General features: G+C 44.9%; 3 protein-coding genes across 6 annotated transcripts in view; 1 reads left to right on the top strand and 2 right to left on the bottom strand.

Moving 5' to 3' along the window:
- Window positions 1–341: 341 nt before the first annotated feature.
- On the bottom strand, window positions 342–8,064 carry LOC131937828 (procathepsin L). 3 transcript variants are annotated; one of them, XM_059295504.1, is made up of 8 exons: window positions 7,989–8,064; window positions 7,027–7,183; window positions 6,715–6,857; window positions 6,257–6,448; window positions 5,484–5,675; window positions 1,728–1,893; window positions 1,104–1,218; window positions 342–760 (listed from the first exon to the last, which is right to left on the bottom strand). In XM_059295504.1, exons 2-8 carry the CDS (start codon window positions 7,175–7,177, stop codon window positions 652–654), a joined length of 1,068 nt encoding a protein of 355 aa, XP_059151487.1. In that variant the 5' UTR covers window positions 7,178–7,183; window positions 7,989–8,064; the 3' UTR covers window positions 342–651. The 3 variants fall into 3 exon arrangements, with proteins under 3 accessions (XP_059151487.1, XP_059151488.1, XP_059151486.1); XM_059295505.1 differs by having other exon boundaries at window positions 7,985–7,997; XM_059295503.1 differs by lacking the exon at window positions 7,989–8,064 and having other exon boundaries at window positions 7,027–7,189.
- Window positions 8,065–10,569: 2,505 nt separating this feature from the next.
- LOC131937826 (cap-specific mRNA (nucleoside-2'-O-)-methyltransferase 2) lies at window positions 10,570–27,956 on the bottom strand. 2 transcript variants are annotated; one of them, XM_059295498.1, is made up of 14 exons: window positions 27,625–27,956; window positions 26,542–26,753; window positions 23,673–23,835; window positions 22,523–22,680; window positions 21,877–22,100; window positions 21,046–21,243; window positions 20,238–20,358; window positions 19,575–19,828; window positions 18,801–18,980; window positions 18,147–18,287; window positions 16,483–16,893; window positions 15,470–15,568; window positions 12,879–13,065; window positions 10,570–11,225 (listed from the first exon to the last, which is right to left on the bottom strand). In XM_059295498.1, the coding sequence occupies exons 2-14, from the start codon at window positions 26,675–26,677 to the stop codon at window positions 11,086–11,088; spliced, it is 2,412 nt and encodes an 803-aa protein (XP_059151481.1). In that variant the 5' UTR covers window positions 26,678–26,753; window positions 27,625–27,956; the 3' UTR covers window positions 10,570–11,085. The 2 variants fall into 2 exon arrangements, with proteins under 2 accessions (XP_059151481.1, XP_059151482.1); XM_059295499.1 differs by lacking the exon at window positions 27,625–27,956 and adding an exon at window positions 27,589–27,622.
- Window positions 27,674–27,974, top strand: part of LOC131937823 (tudor domain-containing protein 5) — a 55,436-nt gene continuing 55,135 nt past the window's right edge. Inside the window, exon 1 of the mRNA XM_059295491.1 lies at window positions 27,674–27,756. The gene's annotated coding sequence lies outside the window, so the exon portion shown is untranslated. The remainder of the gene's footprint in view (window positions 27,757–27,974) is intronic.

The following is a 27,974-nucleotide window of genomic DNA, read 5'->3' as shown; positions in this document are numbered from 1 at the left end:
TTACAATTCTGTCAGACCATCCAGATATTTAATAAATATTTATTTACAATTCTGTCAGACCATCCAGATATTTAATAAATATTTATTTACAATTCTGTCAGACCATCCAGATATTTAATAAATATTTATTTACAATTCTGTCAGACCATCCAGATATTTAATAAATATTTATTTACAATTCTGTCAGACCATCCAGATATTTAATAAATATTTATTTACAATTCTGTCAGACCATCCAGATATATAATAAATATTTATTTACAATTCTGTCAGACCATCCAGATATTTAATAAATATTTATTTACAATTCTGTCAGACCATCCAGATATTTAATAAATATTTATTTACAATTCTGTCAGACCATCCAGATATTTACTCAAGTTATGCTGCTGTAACATGGACATTAAAGTTGCTAGTTTTATTCAGTTTTCATTTGTCGGCTATTTTCAGCGTCTTCAAAGTCAGGCATTTTCAGCGTCTTCAAAGTCAGGCATTTTCAGCGTCTTCAAAGTCAGGCATTGTTCAAACATCCGTCCTAACTCTCCAACAAACGGTTGTATGAACAAACATTTGCTACACGATACAATAGTCGTCCCAAAATGTCCTATCCAGTCCTAGAATGTCCCGTGACGTCCTAGAATGTCCTGTTGTTTATGGCAACTCAATCCGAGGGAAGCTGGCGAGGGTTGCTATACCACATTCGTTGTTTGCGTTTCTCTTTAGTCGCATGTAGCCCTCCTCACCCCATGTAGTGCCCCAGCTGGTGAGATACATCATGGTGAGATAAGTCAAGGTAAGATAAGTGATGGTGAGGTAAGTGATGGTGAGGTAAGTGATGATGAAGTAAGTGATAGTGAGGTATGTGATGGTGAGATAAGTCATGGTGAGGTAAGTGAGGGTGAGATAGTGATGGTGAGATAAGTGATGGTGAGGTAAGTGATGGTGAGATAAGTGATGGTGAGATAAGTGATGGTGAGATAAGTGATGGTGAGATAAGTGATGGTGAGATAAGTGATGGTGAGATAAGTGATGGTGAGGTCAGTGGTGGAGAGATGATAGTGATATATGTGATGATGAGGTTACATCCTCCATGTGAAACCTACCTGTTTTTGATAAGCCAGTATTCAACTCCGGCCTGAGTCTTGCCATAGCCGGTCACCAACATGGCGTGATTCATCTTAAGAAAAGTTTTTTTACAGTTCTCATTTTCATACACACCTGCAACAAAATATAAGTGCTCACTCAGAACTCAATGCATTACAGTATTTCATTCATCCACCCAACATCCACCCCATAGATACAGACTACCCACCCCACCCCACACATCCACCCCACCCCACACATCCACCCCACCCCACCCCACACATCCACCCCACCCCACCCCACACATCCACCCCACCCCACACATCCACCCTACTGCACACATCCACCCCACCCCACACATCCACCCCACCCCACACATCCACCCCACCCCACCCCACACATCCACCCCACCCCACCCCACCCATCCACCCCACCCCACCCCACACATCCACCCCACCCCACCCATCCACCCCACCCCACACATCCACCCCACCCCACACATCCACCCTACTGCACACATCCACCCTACTGCACACATCCACCCCACCCCACACATCCACCCCACCCCACCCATCCACCCCACCCCACACATCCACCCCACAGATACAGACTACCCACCCCACCCCATAATTGAGACTACCCACCCCCCTGGTAGGTGGAGAAGGTCTGATGGTCAGCATCCACCCCCACAGAGATGGGTCCAATGTTGGCCACTGCGTCCTTCAGGTCACTCTCTTGACCCTCCCTGATGTAGCCACAGCCAGTTATCTTGACCTTGACCTTGGAATTGTCCGAGTGGCAGACATCTTTCTGTAGAAAAATCCCCAGGGTAAGTTGATGTCAGACACATCACAGCAACACATCACAACACACATCACATATCACAGCAACACATCACACATCACATCACACATCACAGCAACACATCACATCACACATCACATCACACATCACAGCAACACATTATAGCAACACATCACAACAACACATCACACATCACATCACACCACACATCACACATCACAGCAACACATCACATCACACATCACAGCAACACATCACATCAACACATCACAACAACACATCACACATCACACATCACAACAACACATCACACATCACATCACAACAACACATCACACATCACATCACACCACACATCACAGCAACACATCACATCACACATCACAACAACACATCACACATCACAGCAACACATCACACATCACAGCAACACATCACATCACACATCACAGCAACACATCACAGCAACACATCACATCACACATCACAGCAACACATCACATCACACATCACAGCAACACATCACATCACACATCACAGCAACACATCACATCACCACATCACATCACCACATCACATCACCACATCACACATCACAGCAACACATCATAGAAAAAAGCTGTTGTTAAATGGTCTGGTCCCAATTAGACTGCCAAATATATTCTGGGACATTCGGGAAGGTGGGGGTGGGGGTGGGTAGGACATATATACAAATAATTATTTTGTAGCCACATGACTCTACTGCTGCAGTGGGCCAAGTGGCCACATACTACTGCTGCAGTGTAGGGCCAAGTGGCCACATACTACTGCTGCAGTGGGCCAAGTGGCCAGGGGATTCTACTGCTGCACCGTAGGGCCATGTGGCCACATACTACTGCTGCAGTGGGCCAAGTGGCCAGGGGATTCTACTGCTGCACCGTAGGGCCATGTGGCCACATACTACTGCTGCAGTGGGCCAAGTGGCCAGGGGATTCTACTGCTGCACCGTAGGGCCATGTGGCCACATACTACTGCTGCAGTGGGCCATGTGGCTGGGCATGTTTAAAGTAGCTGTCCTAACAGCACACTGACAGGCAACAACCCACCCCCACATAGCCTACTGACCCCCACCCCCACACAGCCTACTGACCCCACCTGCACATAGCCCACTGACCCCCACCTGCACATAGCCCACTGACCCCCACCCCCACATAGCCTACTGACCCCCACCTGCACATAGCCCACTGACCACCACCTGCACATAGCCCACTGACCCCCACCTGCACATAGCCCACTGACCCCCACCTGCACATAGCCTACTGACCCCCACCTGCACATAGCCCACTGACCCCACCCCCACCTGCACATAGCCCACTGACCCCCACCTGCACATAGCCCACTGACCCCCACCCCCACATAGCCCACTGACCCCACCCCCACATAGCCCACTGACCCCACCTGCACATAGCCTGACCCCCACCAGCACATAGCCCACTGACCCCACCTGCACATAGTCTACTGACCCCCACCTGCACACAGCCTACTGACCCCCACCCCCACATAGCCTACTGACCCCCACCCCCACACAGCCTACAGACCCCCACCTGCACATAGCCCACTGACCCCCACCTGCACATAGCCCACTGACCCCCACCTGCACATAACCCACTGACCCCCACCTGCACATAACCCACTGACCCCCACCTGCACATAACCCACTGACCCCCACCTGCACATAACCCACTGACCCCCACCTGCACATAACCCACTGACCCCCACCTGCACATAGCCCACTGACCCCCACCTGCACATAGCCTGACCCCCACCTGCACACAGCCCACTGACCCCACCTGCACATAGCCTACTGACCCCACCTGCACATAACCCACTGACCCCCACCTGCACATAGCCTGACCCCCACCTGCACATAGCCCACTGACCCCCACCAGCACATAACCCACTGACCCCCACCTGCACATAGCCTGACCCCCACCTGCACATAGCCTGACCCCCACCTGCACATAGCCCACTGACCCCCACCTGCACATAACCCACTGACCCCCACCTGCACATAGCCTGACCCCCACCTGCACATAGCCCACAGCCCACTGACCCCCACCTGCACATAACCCACTGACCCCCACCTGCACATAGCCTGACCCCCACCTGCACATAACCCACTGACCCCCACCTGCACATAACCCACTGACCCCCACCTGCACATAACCCACTGACCCCCACCTGCACATAGCCCACTGACCCCCACCTGCACATAGCCTGACCCCCACCTGCACACAGCCCACTGACCCCACCTGCACATAGCCTACTGACCCCACCTGCACATAACCCACTGACCCCCACCTGCACATAGCCTGACCCCCACCTGCACATAGCCCACTGACCCCCACCAGCACATAACCCACTGACCCCCACCTGCACATAGCCTGACCCCCACCTGCACATAGCCCACTGACCCCCACCTGCACATAACCCACTGACCCCCACCTGCACATAGCCTGACCCCCACCTGCACATAGCCCACAGCCCACTGACCCCCACCTGCACATAACCCACTGACCCCCACCTGCACATAGCCTGACCCCCACCTGCACACAGCCCACTGACCCCACCTGCACATAGCCTACTGACCCCACCTGCACATAACCCACTGACCCCCACCTGCACATAGCCTGACCCCCACCTGCACATAGCCCACTGACCCCCACCTGCACATAACCCACTGACCCCCACCTGCACATAGCCTGACCCCCACCTGCACATAGCCCACTGACCCCCACCTGCACATAGCCCACTGACCCCCACCTGCACACAGCCCACTGACCCCACCTGCACATAGCCTACTGACCCCACCTGCACATAACCCACTGACCCCCACCTGCACATAGCCTGACCCCCACCTGCACATAGCCTGACCCCCACCTGCACATAGCCCACTGACCCCCACCTGCACATAACCCACTGACCCCCACCTGCACATAGCCTGACCCCCACCTGCACATAGCCTGACCCCCACCTGCACATAGCCCACTGACCCCCACCTGCACATAACCCACTGACCCCCACCTGCACATAGCCTGACCCCCACCTGCACATAGCCTGACCCCCACCTGCACATAGCCCACTGACCCCCACCTGCACATAACCCACTGACCCCCACCTGCACATAGTCTGACCCCCACCTGCACATAGCCTGACCCCCACCTGCACATAGCCTACTGACCCCACCTGCACATAACCCACTGACCCCCACCTGCACATAGCCTGACCCCCACCTGCACATAGCCTGACCCCCACCTGCACATAGCCTGACCCCCACCTGCACATAGCCTACTGACCCCACCTGCACATAACCCACTGACCCCCACCTGCACATAGCCTGACCCCCACCTGCACATAACCTGACCCCCACCTGCACATAACCCACTGACCCCCACCTGCACATAACCCACTGACCCCCACCTGCACATAGCCCACTGACCCCCACCTGCACATAGCCTACAGACCCCCCACAAAAATCCTACTGACCCTCAGCCCCCCTCTCAAACACATACATCCTCCCTCCCTCTCCCCCCCCCCCCCCTTAAACCCATGGTTACCATTGCTTTATAAGGGTAGTCCTTCTCCAGTTCCAAGCCTCCTGATTGGTTGATATATTTATAGGCGGCCTTCATGTAGCCGCCATCACAGCCGTCACAGTCAACATCCATGCAGCAGTCCAATATCTGCTGCTCGCTAAAGTCGGCCATCTTCCTCGTCTTTAGGTAGTACTGACCTTCAGTTGACCCCGTCTGGATACAAGGTTAAACGGGTGTCAATATTAGAATCTGGATACTAGGTTAAACGGGTGTCAATATTAGAATCTGGATACATGGTTAAACGGGTGTCAATATTAGAATCTGGATACAAGGTTAAACGGGTGTCAATATTAGAATCTGGATACAAGGTTAAACGGGTGTCAATATTAGAATCTGGATACAAGGTTAAACGGGTGTCAATATTAGAATCGTTCGGTCAACTCTATGATTCAGTCAACTCTATGATTCAGTCAACTCTATGATTCAGTCAACTCATATGATTCAGTCAACTCTATGATTCAGTCAACTCTATGATTCAGTCAACTCTATGATTCAGTCAACTCTATGATTCAGTCAACTCTATGATTCAGTCAACTCTATGATTCAGTCAACTCTATGATTCAGTCAACTCTATGATTCAGTCAACTCTATGATTCAGTCAACTCTATGATTCAGTCAACTCTATGATTCAGTCAACTCTATGATTCAGTCAACTCTATGATTCAGTCAACTCTATGACTGAGATCTAAAGGAATCAAGAAGTCACTTATGTGTGAAGATGAAGCAAACGTTACCGTGCTGAAGGTCCAGCAACCCCCACACCCGCCCTGCTCTTTGACGTAGCCGACTGCCCCCCGGGCGTGCCAGTCCATGGAGTCGGGGGACGAGTTGCTGGCCTTGTATTCTACACACCACGACAGTCTCTCCTGCCCCAACCGTGGGGCAAAGTCTCCCAGTCGGTTCACACGCTGGTACTCCTCAAACGTCTGCAGAAATCAGGTTTTATTTTTTTAAGACATCGAGGTCCAGCAACATAACAACTTCAACTGATTTTAAATTTAAACATGACCTATTTAAAACAACTTCAACTGATTTTAAATTTAAACATGACCTATTTAAAACAACTTCAACTGATTTTAAATTTAAACATGACCTATTTAAAACAACTTCAACTGATTTTAAATTTAAACATGACCTATTTAAAACAACTTCAATGGGACACCACTTATGAAATCACGAAACACATACGTACCAGGTCAGCAAATTGGTTGATCCCCAGAAAGTAGGTAACTTCTCCGGTTTGATATTTCCGGTTGTGATTTTCAATCTGCCTCACGTTGTCCAGAAAAATTTTGAAACGAATTTCACGTTCTGCTCTAGATCTGTAGGTCTTACCTACACAGACATTTTAGTTTTTGTCATTGTTTAATCTTTATTTGGTCATTGTTTAAACTGTATAAATAACATATTTAAAGGCTACATTACTTAAAGTAACATATTTAAAGCTACATGACTTAAAGCTTAAAGGCTACATGACTTACAGATTAAAGGCTACATGACTTACCAAACTGTTGTGCAAAGTGCAGGAACGAGTCGACGTAAGGACTGAAAGACAAACGGTACTTGTCGTCTGCTGGTATAGCCATGTTGACCTGACTGGGGGCGCCGTGCACCATGACAATGGTCACCAATGACAGCAGCAGACACGAATTCATTTTCTCCTAGAAAAGAAGTTCTCATGTTACCTAGCTATGCAATCACCATAAAAGATCTTTTAATTTAAAAATTGTAATTTATTTTTTTTTAAACTGACGCACTTTATTCAAGTTGGAAATCAACGGAAATCTTCAATTATAACCCCAACAATTTGTGACTAATACACTTGTATTGTCCAATGTCGCTAGTTCTAGCTGAACCTGTTTCACGATGTCGCTAGTTCTAGCTGATCCTGTTTCACGATGTTGCTAGTTCTAGCTGATCCTGTTTCACGATGTTGCTAGTTCTAGCTGATCCTGTTTCACGATGTCGCTAGTTCTAGCTGATCCTGTTTCACGATGTCGCTAGTTCTAGCTGATCCTGTTTCACGATGTTTTAGCTTCTACCGCCCGTCACTCTTGTTAGAGTATTGGCCACCAACTACTGGAGTATGGGCCACCAACTACAGAAGAATTGGCCACCAACTACTGGAGTATTGGCCACCAACTACAGCTCTCTTCTGGAGTATGGATTGGGCCACCAACTACAGCTCTCTAGAGTTCTCTGTCCTGCTGGAGTATGGGCCACCAAGAACATGTGGCCCATTGTTTTTTTCTCATCCACCAGATTTTTACAGGATTAAATTGGACATTGAGGTGTGTCCATGGAAGTGTTAGACATTAAGATGTTGGTCCATGAAAACATAAGCCGTAGATCATCCAAGAAAACCTCACAGCACTTTAATAATAAACCAACAAAACACGTCCTTAACGACTTTTTTTTTCAGATGTGTAGGCCTAAATAGTTTGTTTAAAAATTCCAAGTACCTACCCAGACGACAAGATGACCAGCAGAAGAGACTGGACCTGCCACTGTTTGCGCCTTTTATTTCTCCCATACGATAAACTTTGGGCACGGGGCAACAATCTGATTGGCTGATCAGTGAATGAACACAGGCACGTGACCTAGTTTTCTGATTAGGGCCTCGGGTCGGCAACAATGACACATAGATCTCCCCTCTAGACAATTTATCTACCCCCCCCCCCCCCCATCTTTCTCAGGTCACCCCTCTCGTGAGAAGCTTACACGACAACAGTGGCTGATGTGTTACAGGGTATGGCTGATGTAGGTCAATGGGTGACTATAAGTTCATGTGTCCAAGATTTAATCCACCCTCTGGCCATATTTCATGTGAGACGAGAATAGTGACCTACAAACTTTCCCGATCACACAACAAACGCCAACCTTTCTGCGCCCCTCACCACCATCCGCCCATATGGCGCTACTGAACACTGTCGAGCGGGGGGAAAGGTCACAGAAAAAAAAAAGTTTTTGCCTGGAAAAAGATTTTTTTTAAAGTTACAAAGAAATATTTTATCGGAAAAAAATTACAGAAATAAGTCACAAATGTGTATTAAGAGATATTTTAATTTACTAGTTGAGAATTGTAAATTTTTGTTTGTAAATATAAGTGTCTTTTTTGTACCATGTATAACCTGTAAAAAAATATTTTGTTTTCAATAAGAATAAGACTTTAATCTTCATCAGTAATTTACACAACAGCCTCAAATTTTGTTCCGTTTTTATTTGAATACCCGGCAGAGCGAGAAAGTTAGGCACACCATTATGTTTGTGTTTTTTTCCGACGGCCTTATTCGTCCATTCTGTGTATTGTTTACGTTTTGCGTCAATGATGGCCTTTGTACCGTGTCGGCCTTTTGTCTTGATCATTTATCATGTGCGCAGTAAAGGTGGTTGAACTATTGTTGCGATGAGTTGAGGACAGCATTTCATATTTACTAATAACTACGTCTTCTTCCAATTTCACGCTGATTCGAAGTAAGAAAGTAAAAAAAAAAAAAACACGATGAAAACTTAATTGTATTCTACAACGGAATTAAAACCCTACATAGTTTAGACTAACACACAAATACAACCTACGCATACATATACAATTTTTACATTACATTTAAATAATCATTTGCACTTTTTGGAATACACAATTGTGACTTTTTCTTGTCACCCCCCCCCCCCCCACTTTATATGCATCGCTTGCTTCATCTACTTCCACTAAGACCTGTTGTCTTTTATTCAAAGTCGTGACTTCCTGCTGCCGTCTACACATCCTCTATCTATCTATGCAGTGTTACTTTAGGGTTTTATTTTGACCCCCCCCCCCCCCCCCCCAGACCAAACCATCGTAGACTTCCCTTCACTACAAACCTAAACCTTGCACATGTTGCTAAACTAAAAAGCCAAACTACGTGCTCTGAACTAAAAAGCCAAACTACGTGCTCTGAACTAAAAAGCCAAACTACGTGCTCTGAACTAAAAAGCCAAACTACGTGCTCTGAACTAAAAAGCCAAACTACGTGCTCTGAACTAAAAAGCCAAACTACGTGCTCTGAACTAAAAAGCCAAACTACGTGCTCTGAACTAAAAAGCCAAACTACGTGCTCTGAACTAAAAAGCCAAACTACGTGCTCTGAACTAAAAAGCCAAACTACGTGCTCTGAACTAAAAAGCCAAACTACGTGCTCTGAACTAAAAAGCCAAACTACGTGCTCTGAACTAAAAAGCCAAACTACGTGCTCTGAACTAAAACCTCACAAGCTTGGGCTCAAGTTTTTAAAAAAATGGAACAATCAATATTGTTTCGTTTTTAATGGGCCTAATTAGATTCTACAAGAATGTAACCCTTGGTGAGAACATCTGATGATAAATATTGGTCATATCTTAGGCACGATCTGACGTCACAAAGATGGCGGACGTGTGACGTCATCGGGTGGACAGTGCGTGTTGTTGTTGACCGAGGTCCGTCATGTGATGTGAACTGTGTTAGTAGGTCAGGGCCGTGATAAAAGGGGAAACGGAGTAAAATAGAGTACACACAGATGGGGGGGGGGTAATATATACACTATATATATATATATATATATATTATGAGAGAGAGCCAGAGAGAGAGAGAGAAAGAGACTATAAATAGTTGCATGCCAAATTATAAAAGATCTCACGGTAAAACAGCTTAGAGGGAACATAGTATATGGCCAGTGGCGTAGCGAGGTGGGGTGTCTCCCGGTGCGGCACTTAATAGTGTCACCCTCCCAGAGGCGTAGCGATCCTTCCCGGCGCCCGGGGACAAACTTTCAATTTGGCGCGCTCTCTGGATCAACCTTTCAATTTGCACCCCCCCCCCTGTCGGGATTTGTCAAACTTGCTCTTAAAAGACTATTTAACACTCGAATTAATCAAATAATCACCCGGTGCGTTCCGCACCCCCCCCCCCCCCCCCTCGCTACGCTACTTTATATAGCCCACATTGACCACACACACCCTACATGTACCACACAACACCTATTGAATACTTGCAGTATAAAACAGATTTATTAAATAAAAATAAACATGGTTTACATGGAGCAGCACATACATCTTCCATTCAAGTTTTGTAAACATTTAAACAATAATATCAGATAGTCCATGTTTCATGTTTGTAAACGTTTGTCACATTGCTACATATTGTGTTACATTATTCCATACATTTTGACATTACATTGTAACATAAGCCATTTAGTTGTTGCCAGAATAGCTTGAGCTCGCTCAGCAACACAACCAGTTACAAAAAATTCACTTTCAAACATATATCCACACTGTCTAGAGACTAACATGTATCCACACTGCCATTCTAGAGACTTGAGTGACAAAAAATTGAGTAGAGCTACTTACAAGAACAAAACAAAGTCTTGAGATATTGGAGCATATTTACAGTGGGTTAAAAATTCATTGAGAAAATGACACAAATTTGTTTTTCACCTCAAATTCACGAATTGCCCTGAACTTGGGAGAGAAAGCTGCAGCTACATTTTATGGCTGGTTTATTTTTCTGGCTTTACATTTTAAATAACAGTGCGAAATAAACTTCAGATCCTCTTCAGTTGACTCGTATTTTCTTTTGGTCCAATTGTCTCCCCTCCCCTGCCCTGAGCTGAGTGTAGTGGTGCAGCATCAGGTTGATGAAGCCTGACACCAGGTAGTTGTTGTTGGCCGTCACAAACTGGACAAATCTCCTGTCTGAGGAAACAAGAAATGTCACAAACTGGACAAATCTCCTGTCTGAGGAAACAAGAAATGTCACAAACTGGACAAATCTCCTGTCTGAGGAAACAAGAAATGTCACAAACTGGACAAATCTCCTGTCTGAGGAAACAAGAAATGTCACAAACTGGACAAATCTCCTGTCTGAGGAAACAAGAAATGTCACAAACTGGACAAATCTCCTGTCTGAGGAAACAAGAAATGTCACAAACTGGACAAATCTCCTGTCTGAGGAAACAAGAAATGTCACAAACTGGACAAATCTCCTGTCTGAGGAAACAAGAAATGTCACAAACTGGACAAATCTCCTGTCTGAGGAAACAAGAAATGTCACAAACTGGACAAATCTCCTGTCTGAGGAAACAAGAAATGTCACAAACTGGACAAATCTCCTGTCTGAGGAAACAAGAAATGTCACAAACTGGACAAATCTCCTGTCTGAGGAAACAAGAAATGTCACAAACTGGACAAATCTCCTGTCTGAGGAAACAAGAAATGTCACAAACTGGACAAATCTCCTGTCTGAGGAAACAAGAAATGTCACAAACTGGACAAATCTCCTGTCTGAGGAAACAAGAAATGTCACAAACTGGACAAATCTCCTGTCTGAGGAAACAAGAAATGTCACAAACTGGACAAATCTCCTGTCTGAGGAAACAAGAAATGTCACAAACTGGACAAATCTTCTGTCTGAGGAAACAAGAAATGTCACAAACTGGACAAATCTCCTGTCTGAGGAAACAAGAAATGTCACAAACTGGACAAATCTCCTGTCTGAGGAAACAAGAAATGTCACAAACTGGACAAATCTCCTGTCTGAGGAAACAAGAAATGTCACAAACTGGACAAATCTTCTGTCTGAGGAAACAAGAAATGTCACAAACTGGACAAATCTTCTGTCTGAGGAAACAAGAAATGTCACAAACTGGACAAATCTTCTGTCTGAGGAAACAAGAAATGTCACAAACTGGACAAATCTTCTGTCTGAGGAAACAAGAAATGTCACAAACTGGACAAATCTTCTGTCTGAGGAAACAAGAAATGTCACAAACTGGACAAATCTCCTGTCTGAGGAAACAAGAAATGTCACAAACTGGACAAATCTTCTGTCTGAGGAAACAAGAAATGTCACAAACTGGACAAATCTCCTGTCTGAGGAAACAAGAAATGTCACAAACTGGACAAATCTCCTGTCTGAGGAAACAAGAAATGTCACAAACTGGACAAATCTCCTGTCTGAGGAAACAAGAAATGTCACAAACTAGACAAATCTCCTGTCTGAGGAAACAAGAAATGTCACAAACTGGACAAATCTCCTGTCTGAGGAAACAAGAAATGTCACAAACTGGACAAATCTTCTGTCTGAGGAAACAAGAAATGTCACAAACTGGACAAATCTCCTGTCTGAGGAAACAAGAAATGTCACAAACTGGACAAATCTCCTGTCTGAGGACTAAACTAAAGTTACCACCTACCATAACAAATGAAGTGAGACTATAGTCACCACCTACCATAACAAATGAAGTGAGACTAAACAAAAGTTACCACCTACCATAACAAATGAAGTGAGACTAAACAAAAGTTACCACCTACCATAACAAATGAAGTGAGACTAAAGTTACCACCTACCATTGACGAGGTAAGCAAAATTAACGACCTCCATCAGACAGCCTGTGGTGGCACCAAGTTCCGCCTCAGCGGCCAGGATTGTGTTGACCTCAGTCAGGTGCTTGACCAACTCTGGACACGCCCCAGCGAAGTTGTCCAGCAGGATCAGTTGCTGCAGCCACAGGTTGGGTTTACTGCGTACAGAGGTCTGTAGAGAGAAGGGACAGGTTGGGTTTACTGTGTACAGAGGTCTGTAGGGACAGGTTGGGTTTACTGTGTACAGAGGTCTGTAGAGAGAAGTGACAGGTTGGGTTTACTGTGTACAGAGGTCTGTAGAGAGAAGTGACAGGTTGGGTTTACTGTGTACAGAGGTCTGTAGGGACAGGTTGGGTTTACTGTGTACAGAGGTCTGTAGAGAGAAGTGACAGGTTGGGTTTACTGTGTACAGAGGTCTGTAGAGAGAAGTGACAGGTTGGGTTTACTGTGTACAGAGGTCTGTAGAGAGAAGTGACAGGTTGGGTTTACTGTGTACAGAGGTCTGTAGAGAGAAGGGGCAGGTTGGGTTTACTGTGTACAGAGGTCTGTAGAGAGAAGGGGCAGGTTGGGTTTACTGTGTACAGAGGTCTGTAGAGAGAAGTGACAGGTTGGGTTTACTGTGTACAGAGGTCTGTAGAGAGAAGGGGCAGGTTGGGTTTACTGTGTACAGAGGTCTGTAGAGACAGGTTGGGTTTACTGTGTACAGAGGTCTGTAGAGAGAAGTGACAGGTTGGGTTTACTGTGTACAGAGGTCTGTAGAGAGAAGGGGCAGGTTGGGTTTACTGTGTACAGAGGTCTTTAGGGACAGGTTGGGTTTACTGCGTACAGAGGTCTGTAGAGAGAAGGGGCAGGTTGGGTTTACTGTGTACAGAGGTCTGTAGGGACAGGTTGGGTTTACTGTGTACAGAGGTCTGTAGAGAGAAGTGACAGGTTGGGTTTACTGTGTACAGAGGTCTGTAGAGAGAAGTGACAGGTTGGGTTTACTGTGTACAGAGGTCTGTAGAGAGAAGTGACAGGTTGGGTTTACTGCGTACAGAGGTCTGTAGAGAGAAGTGACAGGTTGGGTTTACTGTGTACAGAGGTCTGTAGAGAGAAGTGACAGGTTGGGTTTACTGTGTACAGAGGTCTGTAGAGAGAAGTGACAGGTTGGGTTTACTGTGTACAGAGGTCTGTAGAGAGAAGTGACAGGTTGGGTTTACTGCGTACAGAGGTCTGTAGAGAGAAGTGACAGGTTGGGTTTACTGTGTACAGAGGTCTGTAGAGAGAAGTGACAGGTTGGGTTTACTGTGTACAGAGGTCTGTAGAGAGAAGTGACAGGTTGGGTTTACTGTGTACAGAGGTCTGTAGGGACAGGTTGGGTTTACTGTGTACAGAGGTCTGTAGAGAGAAGTGACAGGTTGGGTTTACTGTGTACAGAGGTCTGTAGAGAGAAGGGGCAGGTTGGGTTTACTGTGTACAGAGGTCTGTAGAGAGAAGGGGCAGGTTGGGTTTACTGTGTACAGAGGTCTGTAGGGACAGGTTGGGTTTACTGTGTACAGAGGCCTGTAGAGAGAAGTGACAGGTTGGGTTTACTGTGTACAGAGGTCTGTAGAGAGAAGGGACAGGTTGGGTTTACTGTGTACAGAGGTCTGTAGAGAGAAGTGACAGGTTGGGTTTACTGTGTACAGAGGTCTGTAGAGAGAAGGGACAGGTTGGGTTTACTGTGTACAGAGGTCTGTAGGGGCAGGTTGGGTTTACTGTGTACAGAGGCCTGTAGAGAGAAGGGACAGGTTGGGTTTACTGTGTACAGAGGTCTGTAGGGACAGGTTGGGTTTACTGTGTACAGAGGTCTGTAGAGAGAAGTGACAGGTTGGGTTTACTGTGTACAGAGGTCTGTAGAGAGAAGTGACAGGTTGGGTTTACTGTGTACAGAGGTCTGTAGAGAGAAGGGACAGGTTGGGTTTACTGTGTACAGAGGTCTGTAGAGAGAAGTGACAGGTTGGGTTTACTGTGTACAGAGGTCTGTAGGGACAGGTTGGGTTTACTGTGTACAGAGGTCTGTAGAGAGAAGTGACAGGTTGGGTTTACTGTGTACAGAGGTCTGTAGAGAGAAGGGGCAGGTTGGGTTTACTGTGTACAGAGGTCTGTAGAGAGAAGTGACAGGTTGGGTTTACTGTGTACAGAGGTCTGTAGAGAGAAGGGGCAGGTTGGGTTTACTGTGTACAGAGGTCTGTAGGGACAGGTTGGGTTTACTGTGTACAGAGGTCTGTAGAGAGAAGGGGCAGGTTGGGTTTACTGTGTACAGAGGTCTGTAGAGAGAAGTGACAGGTTGGGTTTACTGTGTACAGAGGTCTGTAGAGAGAAGTGACAGGTTGGGTTTACTGTGTACAGAGGTCTGTAGAGAGAAGTGACAGGTTGGGTTTACTGTGTACAGAGGTCTGTAGAGAGAAGGGACAGGTTGGGTTTACTGTGTACAGAGGTCTGTAGAGAGAAGTGACAGGTTGGGTTTACTGTGTACAGAGGTCTGTAGAGAGAAGGGTTAATGGTTCAAGCATGTGGGAGGGGGGTGAGTAGAACTTCCAGAAGAGAAAACTTACTGCACTGAATGACCTGGCCAGTATATACAAGAGGCCAGTGGTCAGCCTGGTTAGGGCAGCTGTGGTCAGAAGAATCAGGCGGCTGCCAGGGTTCAAATGCTGTGGAAGCAATAAACAACAGCTAGAAACATGGAAGCCATAAACAACAGCTAGAAACATGGAAGCAATAAACAACAGCTAGAAACATGGAAGCAATAAACAACAGCTAGAAACATGGAAGCCATAAACAACAGCTAGAAACATGGAAGCCATAAACAACAGCTAGAAACATGGAAGTAATAAACAACAGCTAGAAACATGTAAGCAATAAACAACAGCTAGAAACATGGAAGCCATAAACAACAGCTAGAAACATGGAAGCAATAAACAACAGCTAGAAACATGGAAGCAATAAACAACAGCTAGAAACATGGAAGCCATAAACAACAGCTAGAAACATGGAAGCAATAAACAACAGCTAGAAACATGGAAGTAATAAACAACAGCTAGAAACATGGAAGCCATAAACAACAGCTAGAAACATGGAAGCAATAAACAACAGCTAGAAACATGGAAGTAATAAACAACAGCTAGAAACATGGAAGCAATAAACAACAGCTAGAAACATGGAAGCCATAAACAACAGCTAGAAACATGGAAGCAATAAACAACAGCTAGAAACATGGAAGCCATAAACAACAGCTAGAAACATGGAAGCAATAAACAACAGCTAGAAACATGGAAGTAATAAACAACAGCTAGAAACATGGAAGCCATAAACAACAGCTAGAAACATGGAAGTAATAAACAACAGCTAGAAACATGGAAGTAATAAACAACAGCTAGAAACATGGAAGTAATAAACAACAGCTAGAAACATGGAAGCAATGGTTAGATTTTCATTTTACAATTAGCTTAAAGAAAAGAAGGGGAGGAAAGAATGTAAGAAAAATATGTGAGAATGTGTCCTTGTTTTTTTTCTAAAAATAGTTGTACATTCGTTTACAGAAACCAAAAACTGAGAAAAACTTTACCCTTAAAATAGTCAGCACCCTCTGTGTAAGTTTTCTCCTGAGCTGCAGCTCTTCAAGTGGGGAGGGGGAGAAGGTAGAGGAGGGGCCTGCAGGGCTGAACCAAGTGGCGCCACAAAACACCTGCAGCCTGCAGTCAGAGCTGGTGACCACGGAGACAAACTCCGGTACGCTGGTGACTCTCCGCACGCTGACGCTGCTGGTGACATGACGCATGAAGGACTCGTACACCAGCGAGGGGGCGCCACCCTCGTCTACATCATCCCAGAACACAAACTGGTTGCTTCCCCTGGAGGGGTGGCTGCCTGCGGGCTGGGGGGTGTCAGACAGGACAGCCTCCCACACCACCCCCGCCAACATCTTGCCTGTGCCACTACAGTGCTGCTTGTAGCTCGTCTCACGACACTTTTTATACTGAAAGTTGGAACAATTCAAAGATGGGTACATTAACAACATGACCAGTCTCTCTACACTTTTTATACTGAAAGTTGGAACAATTCAAAGATGAGTACACTTTTTATACTGAAAGTTGGAACAATTCAAAGATGAGTACACTTTTTATACTGAAAGTTGGAACAATTCAAAGATGAGTACACTTTTTATACTGAAAGTTGGAACAATTCAAAGATGAGTACACTTTTTATACTGAAAGTTGGAACAATTCAAAGATGAGTACACTTTTTATACTGAAAGTTGGAACAATTCAAAGATGAGTACACTTTTTATACTGAAAGTTGGAACAATTCAAAGATGGGTACACTTTTTATACTGAAAGTTGGAACAATTCAAAGATGGGTACACTTTTTATACTGAAAGTTGGAACAATTTGAAGATCAGTACACTTTTTATACTGAAAGTTGGAACAATTCAAAGATCAGTACACTTTTTATACTGAAAGTTGGAACAATTCAAAGATGAGTACACTTTTTATACTGAAAGTTGGAACAATTCAAAGATGAGTACACTTTTTATACTGAAAGTTGGAACAATTCAAAGATGGGTACACTTTTTATACTGAAAGTTGGAACAATTCAAAGATGGGTGCACTTTTTATACTGAAAGTTGGAACAATTCAAAGATGAGTACACTTTTTATACTGAAAGTTGGAACAATTCAAAGATGAGTACACTTTTTATACTGAAAGTTGGAACAATTCAAAGATGAGTACACTTTTTATACTGAAAGTTGGAACAATTCAAAGATGAGTACACTTTTTATACTGAAAGTTGGAACAATTCAAAGATGAGTACACTTTTTATACTGAAAGTTGGAACAATTCAAAGATGGGTGCACTTTTTATACTGAAAGTTGGAACAATTCAAAGATGGGTGCACTTTTTATACTGAAAGTTGGAACAATTCAAAGATGAGTACACTTTTTATACTGAAAGTTGGAACAATTCAAAGATGAGTACACTTTTTATACTGAAAGTTGGAACAATTCAAAGATGAGTACACTTTTTATACTGAAAGTTGGAACAATTCAAAGGAGTACACTTTTTATACTGAAAGTTGGAACAATTCAATGATCAGTCCCACCCAGCTGTACACAATTTACTGACTTAACTAATCTATTTTTAGCTACACCAATGAAGTAGAGAGAACTGAATAACTTAGAGTGACTGCAGCAGAAAACGTCTAGTGACCTACCAGATGACTGTGACTTACATCAGAGTGACTTAACAGGATGTTGAGATCAGTCATGAGGGTGACATCACACACTTGAGAGTTGGTGATGACAGAGAAGGCGTCACCTTTCTCCACATCATTCCACTCCACCACCTCTGTGTCTTCTAGCTGGTTACTGCACTGGGGAGGAGAATACAGGTGTTACCTAAGTCATTTACCTGTCATTTTAAAATACAGGTGTTACCTAGTCATTTACCTGTCATTTTAAATTTTAAAATACAAGTGTTACCTAAGTCATTTACCTGTAATTTTAAACAGACTGACCTACTGATTTACCTGTAATTTTAAACAGACTGACCTACTGATTTACCTGTAATTTTAATCAGGACTGACCTACTCATTTACCTGTCATTTTAAAATACAGGTGTTACCTAGTCATTTACCTGTCATTTTAAATTTTAAAATACAAGTGTTACCTAAGTCATTTACCTGTCATTTTAAACAGACTGACCTACTGATTTACCTGTAATTTTAAACAGACTGACCAACTGATTTACCTGTAATTTTAAACAGACTGACCTACTGACTTACCTGTAATTTTAAACAGACTGACCTACTGATTTACCTGTAATTTTAAACAGACTGACCTACTGATTCACCTGTAATTTTAATCAGATTGACCTACTGATTTACCTGTAATTTTAATCCCGGGTGAACAATGTCCCTTATCTCCATGAGCTCAACGCGCTCTGCCCAGGGCATGGAGTTGAGGTTCTGGCGCAGATGAAAGGTGCCCTTTAAGTTTTTATGGCGCCAGATTGGCTGAAAAGCTTTGTGTTGCCCAGAAAATTTGGCAAAGTAAAAGGAGGACATCTGAGGAGAGAACAATTGTGTACACGTCTCATCATGGATCTACATGTCATGTACATCACTGACCAATGACATCAAATGTCATTAGAATGTCCCCAACTACTCACATCTCTCTGGATGACATCAAATGTCATTAGAATGTCCCCAACTACACACATCTCTCTGGATGACATCAAATGTCATTAGAATGTCCCCAACTACACACATCTCTCTGGATGACATCAAATGTCATTAGAATGTCCCCAACTACTCACATCTCTCTGGATGACATCAAATGTCATTAGAATGTCCCCAACTACACACATCTCTCTGGATGACATCAAATGTCATTAGAATGTCCCCAACTACTCACATCTCTCTGGATGACATCAAATGTCATTAGAATGTCCCCAACTACACACATCTCTCTGGATGACATCAAATGTCATCAGAATGTCCCCAACTACTCACATCTCTCTGGATGACATCAAATGTCACTAGAATGTCCCCAACTACTCACATCTCTCTGGATGACATCAAATGTCATTAGAATGTCCCCAACTACACACATCTCTCTGGATGACATCAAATGTCACTAGAATGTCCCCAACTACTCACATCTCTCTGGATGACAGCCACCCTCTTGATGCTGCGCCTGTGCCCAACCTGCACCTTCTCCTGGAAGAGCTTTAGGGCCAGCTCCTGTTTCCTGGCCAGCTGCGTCAGGCCCTGGGGGCGCTCAAACAGCTGGACGTTGGTCTCAATGGTCTGCATCTGCCAGTGGGAGAACTGCATGCAGCAGTGCCTGTGCTCCTGCAGGAACAGGGCAGGGATCTCTTCAATCAAGCGTAATGTGCCAGGTACATCCCTGTCTTGTTAGAGAACATTTTTTTTTTACTACTGTCACTTACACTCTACTACACAAAGTAAGTACTTAGATCTTTCAATGGATCCTATATGTTAGATCCCCAATATGTTAGAGTGTGTGTTTGCATGTGTATGCATGAGTCTATGTGTATGAGTGAGTATGTATGTATATGTGAGAGTGCATTGGTGTGCATGGAGAATGCTAGATGACATCACACTCTTCAAACTGAAAGCGTTTCGCCACCTATCCGATAATTTCAGGACTTGACAAGAGGCACTCACAAACTAAAAGGTCAAGCAGTTTCCATCACTCACAAACTAAAAGGTCAAGCAGTTTCCATCACTCACAAACTAAAAGGTCAAGCAGTTTCCATCACTCACAAACTAAAAGGTCAAGCAGTTTCCATCACTCACAAACTAAAAGGTCAAGCAGTTTCCATAATGTGCTGTCCTTGACTTTCTTCCTGTAGTCCAGACAGACCAGATAGATCTCTGAGTTCCCACTTTTACTGGTGGCTGGCTTGATGGCATGGACCTGGCATGGACAAACTAGGTCAGTGGATTGATGGCATGGACAAAACTAGGTCAGTGGATTGATGGCATGAGCAAAACTAGGTCAGTGGCTTGATGGCATGGACAAAACTAGGTCAGTGGATTGATGGCATGAGCAAAACTAGGTCAGTGGCTTGATGGCATGGGCAAAACTAGGTCAGTGGATTGATGGCATGGGCAAAACTAGGTCAGTGGATTGATAACATGGGAAAAACTAGGTCAGTGGATTGATGGCATGGACAAAACTAGGTCAGTGGATTGATGGTGTGGACAAAACTAGGTCAGTGTATTGATGGTGTGGACAAAACTAGGTCAGTGGATTGATGGCATGGACAAAACTAGGTCAGTGGCTTGATGGCATGGGCAAAACTAGGTCAGTGGATTGATGGCATGGGCAAAACTAGGTCAGTGGATTGATAACATGGGCAAAACTAGGTCAGTGGATTGATGGCATGGACAAAACTAGGTCAGTGGATTGATGGTGTGGACAAAACTAGGTCAGTGTATTGATGGTGTGGACAAAACTAGGTCAGTGGATTGATGGCATGTGCAAAATAGGTCAGTGGATTGATGGCATGGACAAACTAGGTCAGTGGATTGATGGCATGGACAAAACTAGTCAAATTTAAAACCTGACTGTAACAGGTACAGCAGGATGCAACAGTCTCACCTCAGTGAACAAGACATTGAGCAGGAAGAGCATCACCACTGAGGACGGCTCAAACAACGTGAAGACTTTCAGGACAAAGTTCCCGTGCTGGGAGAGGAAGAGGCAGGCTGTCAACAATTCACAGTAGTGTAGCCGCGACACCAAAACTTCCTGCTCCGCTGGGTTGGTCTGGCAGTCTCTACTACCATCTGCTGTCACCTGCAGCAACAACATCTTTCAACACTGAGACAACATCTTTCAACACTGAGACAACAACATCTTTCAACAGTGTGACAACATCTTTCAACAGGGTGACAACAACATCTTTCAACAGTGTGACAACATCTTTCAACAGGGTGACAACAACATCTTTCAACACTGAGACAACAACATCTTTCAACAGTGTGACAACATCTTTCAACAGTGTGACAACATCTTTCAACAGTGTGACAACAACATCTTTCAACAGTGTGACAACAACATCTTTCAACAGTGTGACAACATCTTTCAACGGTGTGACAACAACATCTTTCAACAGTGTGACAACAACATCTTTCAACAGTGTGACAACATCTTTCAACAGTGTGACAACAACATCTTTCAACAGTGTGACAACAACATCTTTCAACGGTGTGACAACAACATCTTTCAACAGTGTGACAACAACATCTTTCAACAGTGTGACAACATCTTTCAACAGTGTGACAGCATCTTTCAACACTGAGACAACAACATCTTTCAACAGTGTGACAACATCTTTCAACAGTGTGACAACATCTTTCAACAGTGTGACAACAACATCTTTCAACAGTTGAACTTCTACATCTTGATGTAAGCAGCCAAAAGCCTTACCAGTAATAGTTTTAAGTCCTCATCTTCCATCACCCCTTGCATGTATGTGTACAAATCTTTGACGTAGCCCTGTGCTGTAATGTCCCCCCTACCACTGCTACCAAAATACCACTGAGTGTATGTGTGCCTGATCAAACGATCATCCGCCACCATTTCCTCGTTAGAGTTGGCCTCGTAGTATGGGTGAAGTGTGGTGGCACGCCAGTCCCAGATGTGATTGAAGGCTTGGGAAAATAATAGTGTCTGGTTAGGGTGTACCAAAATGTGGAGAAATTTGATACACGTAAGTGTCTGGTTAGGGTGTACCAAAATGTGGAGAAATTTGATACACGTAAATGGTTGGGATAAACAAACACAAACCCACAGTTAATTAGGCTGCTTTAATGAGACATTAAATGAGGCTGCTTTAATGAGACATGAGTGTGATAGTGGTACAATAAATTCAACATCAGATGCAGTTTGTCCGAAGTCAAAAATCATTTAGGTTATTTAGGTAAGCTGTAGGAAGTGATTTGAAGGTCAACATAATCAAGGTCAACCTACCTGTAAGTTCAGGAAGTGATTTGAAGGTCAACATAATCAAGGTCAACCTACCTGTAAGCTGTAGGAAGTGATTTGAAGGTCAACATAATCAAGGTCAACCTACCTGAAAGCTGTAGGAAATGATTTAAAGCCGTAACAAAAGCCCCGGGAGCTTCACACAGGTGAAGTGACAAAAAACTTTCCTGTGGGCAGACGGGGAAGTTGCTGAGGATTTCATAGAACTTGACCCAGGCTTGTGTACACAGCTCCACCCCCAGCTCCCTGGGGACAGACAGCAAATATATAGGAATCACACAGTATCAGGACAGACCAAATATATAGGAATCAACAGCTACCCAGTATCAGGACAGACCAAATATATAGGAGTCACACAGTATCAGGACAGACCAAATATATAGGAGTCACACAGTATCAGGACAGACCAAATATATAGGAATCACACAGTATCAGGACAGACCAAATATATAGGAATCACACAGTATCAGGACAGACCAAATATATAGGAATCACACAGTATCAGGACAGACCAAATATATAGGAATCACACAGTATCAGGACAGACCAAATATATAGGAATCACACAGTATCAGGACAGACCAAATATATAGGAGTCACACAGTATCAGGACAGACCAAATATATAGTAATCACACAGTATCAGGACAGACCAAATATATAGGAATCACACAGTATCATGACAGACAAAATATATAGGAATCACACAGTATCAGGACAGACCAAATATATAGGAATCAACAGCTACCCAGTATCAGGACAGACCAAATATATAGGAGTCACACAGTATCAGGACAGACCAAATATATAGGAGTCACACAGTATCAGGACAGACCAAATATATAGGAGTCACACAGTATCAGGACAGACCAAATATATAGGAGTCACACAGTATCAGGACAGACCAAATATATAGGAATCACACAGTATCAGGACAGACAACAAATATAGGAATCAACAGCTACCCAGTATCAGGACAGACAAAATATATAGGAATCACACAGTATCATGACAGACAAAATATATAGGAATCAACAGCTACCTACCTACTGACATTTATAAATACATGAATCTAGTTAGCATAAATGACTGGAGTTTCACAGGTTGATAATCTATAGCGGCACCTAAAGTAATCAAGTGTGTTGAAAGCACCTCAAGTAATTCTATGTGTGTTGAAAGCACCTCAGTGTCATATACTCACATACAGGGTTGACACAAATGACCACAAGCATGACCTACTTGACAAAGGGGATGACCAGGGCTGCCAGATTGCACTTGGTTGTGTGACTGTGCCAGGTTTCTATGTCTTGAGAGCTAAGCCTGTCTTTTGTTGTGTTCAATTCTTTCTTCAACGCTGACAGTTCGAAATCTTCAGGCAGGTTTTCTGTCAAGCTTGGTTCATCTAAAATAATATATGGAAGCAAACATCAAGTTGTGCCACTAGCACACACACACACACACCAGCTGCTAGCAAATACACACACCAAGAAACTTGCGCAACTAAAGGGAGTAAACTAAACTAAACTTATTGGCATGTAAATATGACCATCCTGATAAAGACTAAAGCTTATTTTCTACTAATAGGCTGCATGTTGGTCAGTCTTAAAGATACGTATACATTCAATCTGCATAAATTATGCATTATTTATATATTCAATCTGCGTAAATTATACATAATTTATACATTCAATCTGTATAAATTATGCATAATTTACACAGAGAGGGCAGTGCATGGGCACACAGAGAGGGCAGTGCTTGGTCACACAGAGAGGGCAGTGCTTGGTCACACAGAGAGGGCAGTGCTTGGTCACACAGAGGGCAGTGCATGGGCACACAGAGGGCAGTGCTTGGTCACACAGAGAGGGCAGTGCATGGTCACACACAGAGGGCACACAGAGAGGGCAGTGCATGGGCACACAGAGAGGGCAGTGCATGGTCACACACAGAGGGCACACAGAGAGGGCAGTGCATGGTCACACAGAGAGGGCAGTGAATGGGCACACAGAGAGGGCAGTGCATGGTCACACAGAGAGGGCAGTGCATGGGCACACAGAGAGGGCAGTGCATGGTCACACACAGAGGGCACACAGAGAGGGCAGTGCACTGTCACACAGAGAGGGCAGTGCTTGGTCACACAGAGAGGGCAGTGCATGGTCACACAGAGAGGGCAGTGCATGGTCACACACAGAGGGCACACAGAGAGGGCAGTGCTTGGTCACACAGAGAGGGCAGTGCATGGGCACACACAGAGGGCAGTGCATGGGCACACAGAGAGGGCACACAGAGAGGGCAGTGCATGGTCACATAGAGGGCAGTGCATGGGCACACAGAGAGGGCACACAGAGAGGGCAGTGCATGGTCACACAGAGGGCAGTGCATGGGCACACAGAGAGGGCACACAGAGAGGGCAGTGCATGGTCACACACAGAGGGCAGTGCTTGGTCACACAGAGAGGGCAGTGCATGGTTACACAGAGGGCAGTGCTTGGTCACACACAGAGGGCAGTGCTTGGTCACACAGAGAGGGCAGTGCATGGTTACACAGAGGGCAGTGCTTGGTCACACACAGAGGGCAGTGCATGGTCACACACAGAGGGCAGTGCATGGTCACACACAGAGGGCAGTGCATGGTCACACACAGAGGGCAGTGCATGGTCACACACAGAGGGCAGTGCTTGGTCACACAGAGAGGGCAGTGCATGGTTACACAGAGGGCAGTGCTTGGTCACACACAGAGGGCAGTGCTTGGTCACACAGAGAGGGCAGTGCATGGTTACACAGAGGGCAGTGCTTGGTCACACACAGAGGGCAGTGCATGGTCACACACAGAGGGCAGTGCATGGTCACACACAGAGGGCAGTGCATGGTCACACACAGAGGGCAGTGCATGGTCACACAGAGAGGGCAGTGCATGGTCACACAGAGAGGGCAGTGCATGGTCACACAGAGAGGGCACACAGAGAGGGCACACAGAGAGGGCAGTGCATGGTCACACAGAGAGGGCACACAGAGAGGGCAGTGCTTGGTCACACAGAGAGGGCAGTGCATGGTCACACAGAGAGGGCAGTGCATGGTCACACAGAGGGGGCACACAGAGAGGGCAGTGCATGGGCACACAGAGAGGGCAGTGCTTGGTCACACACACAGAGGGCAGTGCATGGTCACACAGAGAGGGCAGTGCATGGTCACACACAGAGGGCACACACAGAGGGCAGTGCTTGGTCACACAGAGAGGGCACACAGAGAGGGCACACAGAGAGGGCAGTGCTTGGTCACACAGAGAGGGCAGTGCATGGTCACACAGAGAGGGCAGTGCATGGTCACACAGAGGGGGCACACAGAGAGGGCAGTGCATGGGCACACAGAGAGGGCAGTGCTTGGTCACACACACAGAGGGCAGTGCATGGTCACACAGAGAGGGCAGTGCATGGTCACACACAGAGGGCACACACAGAGGGCACACAGAGAGGGCAGTGCATGGTCACACAGAGAGGGCACACAGAGAGGGCAGTGCTTGGTCACACAGAGAGGGCAGTGCATGGTCACACAGAGGGGGCACACAGAGAGGGCAGTGCATGGGCACACAGAGAGGGCAGTGCTTGGTCACACACACAGAGGGCAGTGCATGGGCACACAGAGAGGGCAGTGCTTGGTCACACACACAGAGGGCAGTGCATGGTCACACACAGAGGGCAGTGCTTGGTCACACAGAGAGGGCACACAGAGAGGGCAGTGCATGGGCACACAGAGAGGGCAGTGCTTGGTCACACACACAGAGGGCAGTGCATGGTCACACAGAGAGGGCAGTGCATGGTCACACACAGAGGGCACACACAGAGGGCAGTGCTTGGTCACACAGAGAGGGCAGTGCATGAGCACACAGAGAGGGCAGTGCATGGTCACACACACAGAGGGCAGTGCATGGTCACACAGAGAGGGCAGTGCATGGTCACACAGAGAGGGCAGTGCATGGGCACACAGAGAGGGCAGTGCATGGTCACACAGAGAGGGCAGTGCATGAGCACACAGAGAGGGCAGTGCATGGTCACACACAGAGAGGGCAGTGCATGGGCAATAAACGGCTACACTAAATAAAAAAAAGAACCAACCTCCAATCCATGCTTCCAGCCAAGTGCTGCCATCTTGCAGACAAGGAAGCTGAGAGAAAGAAAACTTTTTCTTGAAGAGGGACTGGACCTCATCGACTTCCTCCTTGGTGAGCTCAGGTGAGGCACTGTGCTGCATGTTACCTGCTTACGTCTGTTCTCTCTAGGCTTGTTTTCATACTGGCCCTACTTTTCTCAAATACATTCTTGCAGTTCTAATGAAAACAAAACTTCTGTTACATCACAAAACTCTTAGTAAGTGTTAGGCGTATCGAACAAATTCAGTATATGATCATGGCCAAACACTGCAGTGAAACAGATGCCTTTTTTATTTTATGCTTTTTTATGCTTTTCTGAATTCATGCGTTAAATAATTACTACTAATTACTCTAATCTAGTTTATTTTGGTTAAGGCACGACACACAACACTGTGCGTGCCTGGTGTGTGGCCTGACCGAACTGATCGAGATTGTTTATATTATTGTTTTGAGTTTATATGTAACTCAATGCAACAAGCCCGCCGGTTGGTTGAGGCCACGACGGGGGGACGTTCTGACCGGGATTCAAAGGGTCGACTCAAAATATCATCCCTTTTACTTTATTAAGATAACAGAGAGATCTAGATTCTAGCAGCAGTAGGAATAGGATCTAGATCTAGATCTAGTCCTAGAATCTATAGTAGATTCTAGAATCTAGATCTAGATCTTCAGTGAGTAGATCTAGATTCTAGATCTAGTGAGTTTTCAGTGTCTACTTTTTAGTCTTTTAGTTTAGTACTTTAGACTTTACTTTAGTAAACTTTAGTTAGTCTGCTAAACTCAAACTGGTTAACTAATAAACTATAATAACTAACAAATTGAAATTAGTAAATACTAGATCATCTAGATCTAGATTCTAAAAAAGTCTAGATCTAGTCACTAGTCTGTCTAGATTTTCTAGTTCTAGATACATAGTCTATGAGTTAGGTTAGTCCTAAGTTCCTAGCTAGCTACTATAGATCTAGATCTAGATTCACTAGATCTAATTAAATCTAATAAAAGTGTTAAGTACTGTAAAGTGTAAGATCAAGCTTTCAGCATTTTTCACCTTTTCTAAAAATGTAAACACTTCCTGTTTTTTAAAAACCCGGTAGGTCCTAGGACTTGGCTAGGCCTAGACCTCGAGAAATCTGTAGGCTAGGTTTTATTTTAAAAGCCTAGATCTACTCCAAATCAAGAGGTTAAAATCATCTTCTTAATAGATAAACTGTTGGTTTAGCTCAAATATTGTTAATTTATTTTAAATCAGTCATAGATCTAGATTTATACACTATAAAATATTTTTAACAGATGGTCGTTATTAGTTCTTTTTAAGCCTCATCTATTAATCCCAGTAAAGTAACGTAACTCTAGATTCTAGTTCTAGGTCTATCTATGCCTACTCTTGTTTTGAATCAT

This window comes from Physella acuta, unplaced genomic scaffold (genome assembly GCF_028476545.2).
Source record: "Physella acuta isolate Inbredline_101_S28 unplaced genomic scaffold, ASM2847654v3 ptg000223l, whole genome shotgun sequence".
Taxonomy (NCBI): domain Eukaryota; kingdom Metazoa; phylum Mollusca; class Gastropoda; family Physidae; genus Physella; species Physella acuta.
The sequence above is the reverse complement of the archived record's forward strand: the minus strand, read 5'-3'. Positions and strand labels throughout refer to the sequence as shown.

Coding starts and splice junctions, on each gene's coding strand:
- LOC131937828 (XM_059295504.1), bottom strand. CDS start 7,177: ATGAATTCGTGTCTGCTGCTGTCATTGGTGACCATTGTCATGGTGCAC. Junction 6,858..7,026: donor GCACTTTGCACAACAGTTTG/GTAAGTCATGTA, acceptor ATGTCTGTGTAG/GTAAGACCTACAGATCTAGA. Junction 6,449..6,714: donor TCAACCAATTTGCTGACCTG/GTACGTATGTGT, acceptor TGATTTCTGCAG/ACGTTTGAGGAGTACCAGCG.
- LOC131937826 (XM_059295498.1), bottom strand. CDS start 26,677: ATGCAGCACAGTGCCTCACCTGAGCTCACCAAGGAGGAAGTCGATGAG. Junction 23,836..26,541: donor GCTGGAAGCATGGATTGGAG/GTTGGTTCTTTT, acceptor ATATTATTTTAG/ATGAACCAAGCTTGACAGAA. Junction 20,359..21,045: donor TCAATGTCTTGTTCACTGAG/GTGAGACTGTTG, acceptor TGTCCATGCCAG/GTCCATGCCATCAAGCCAGC.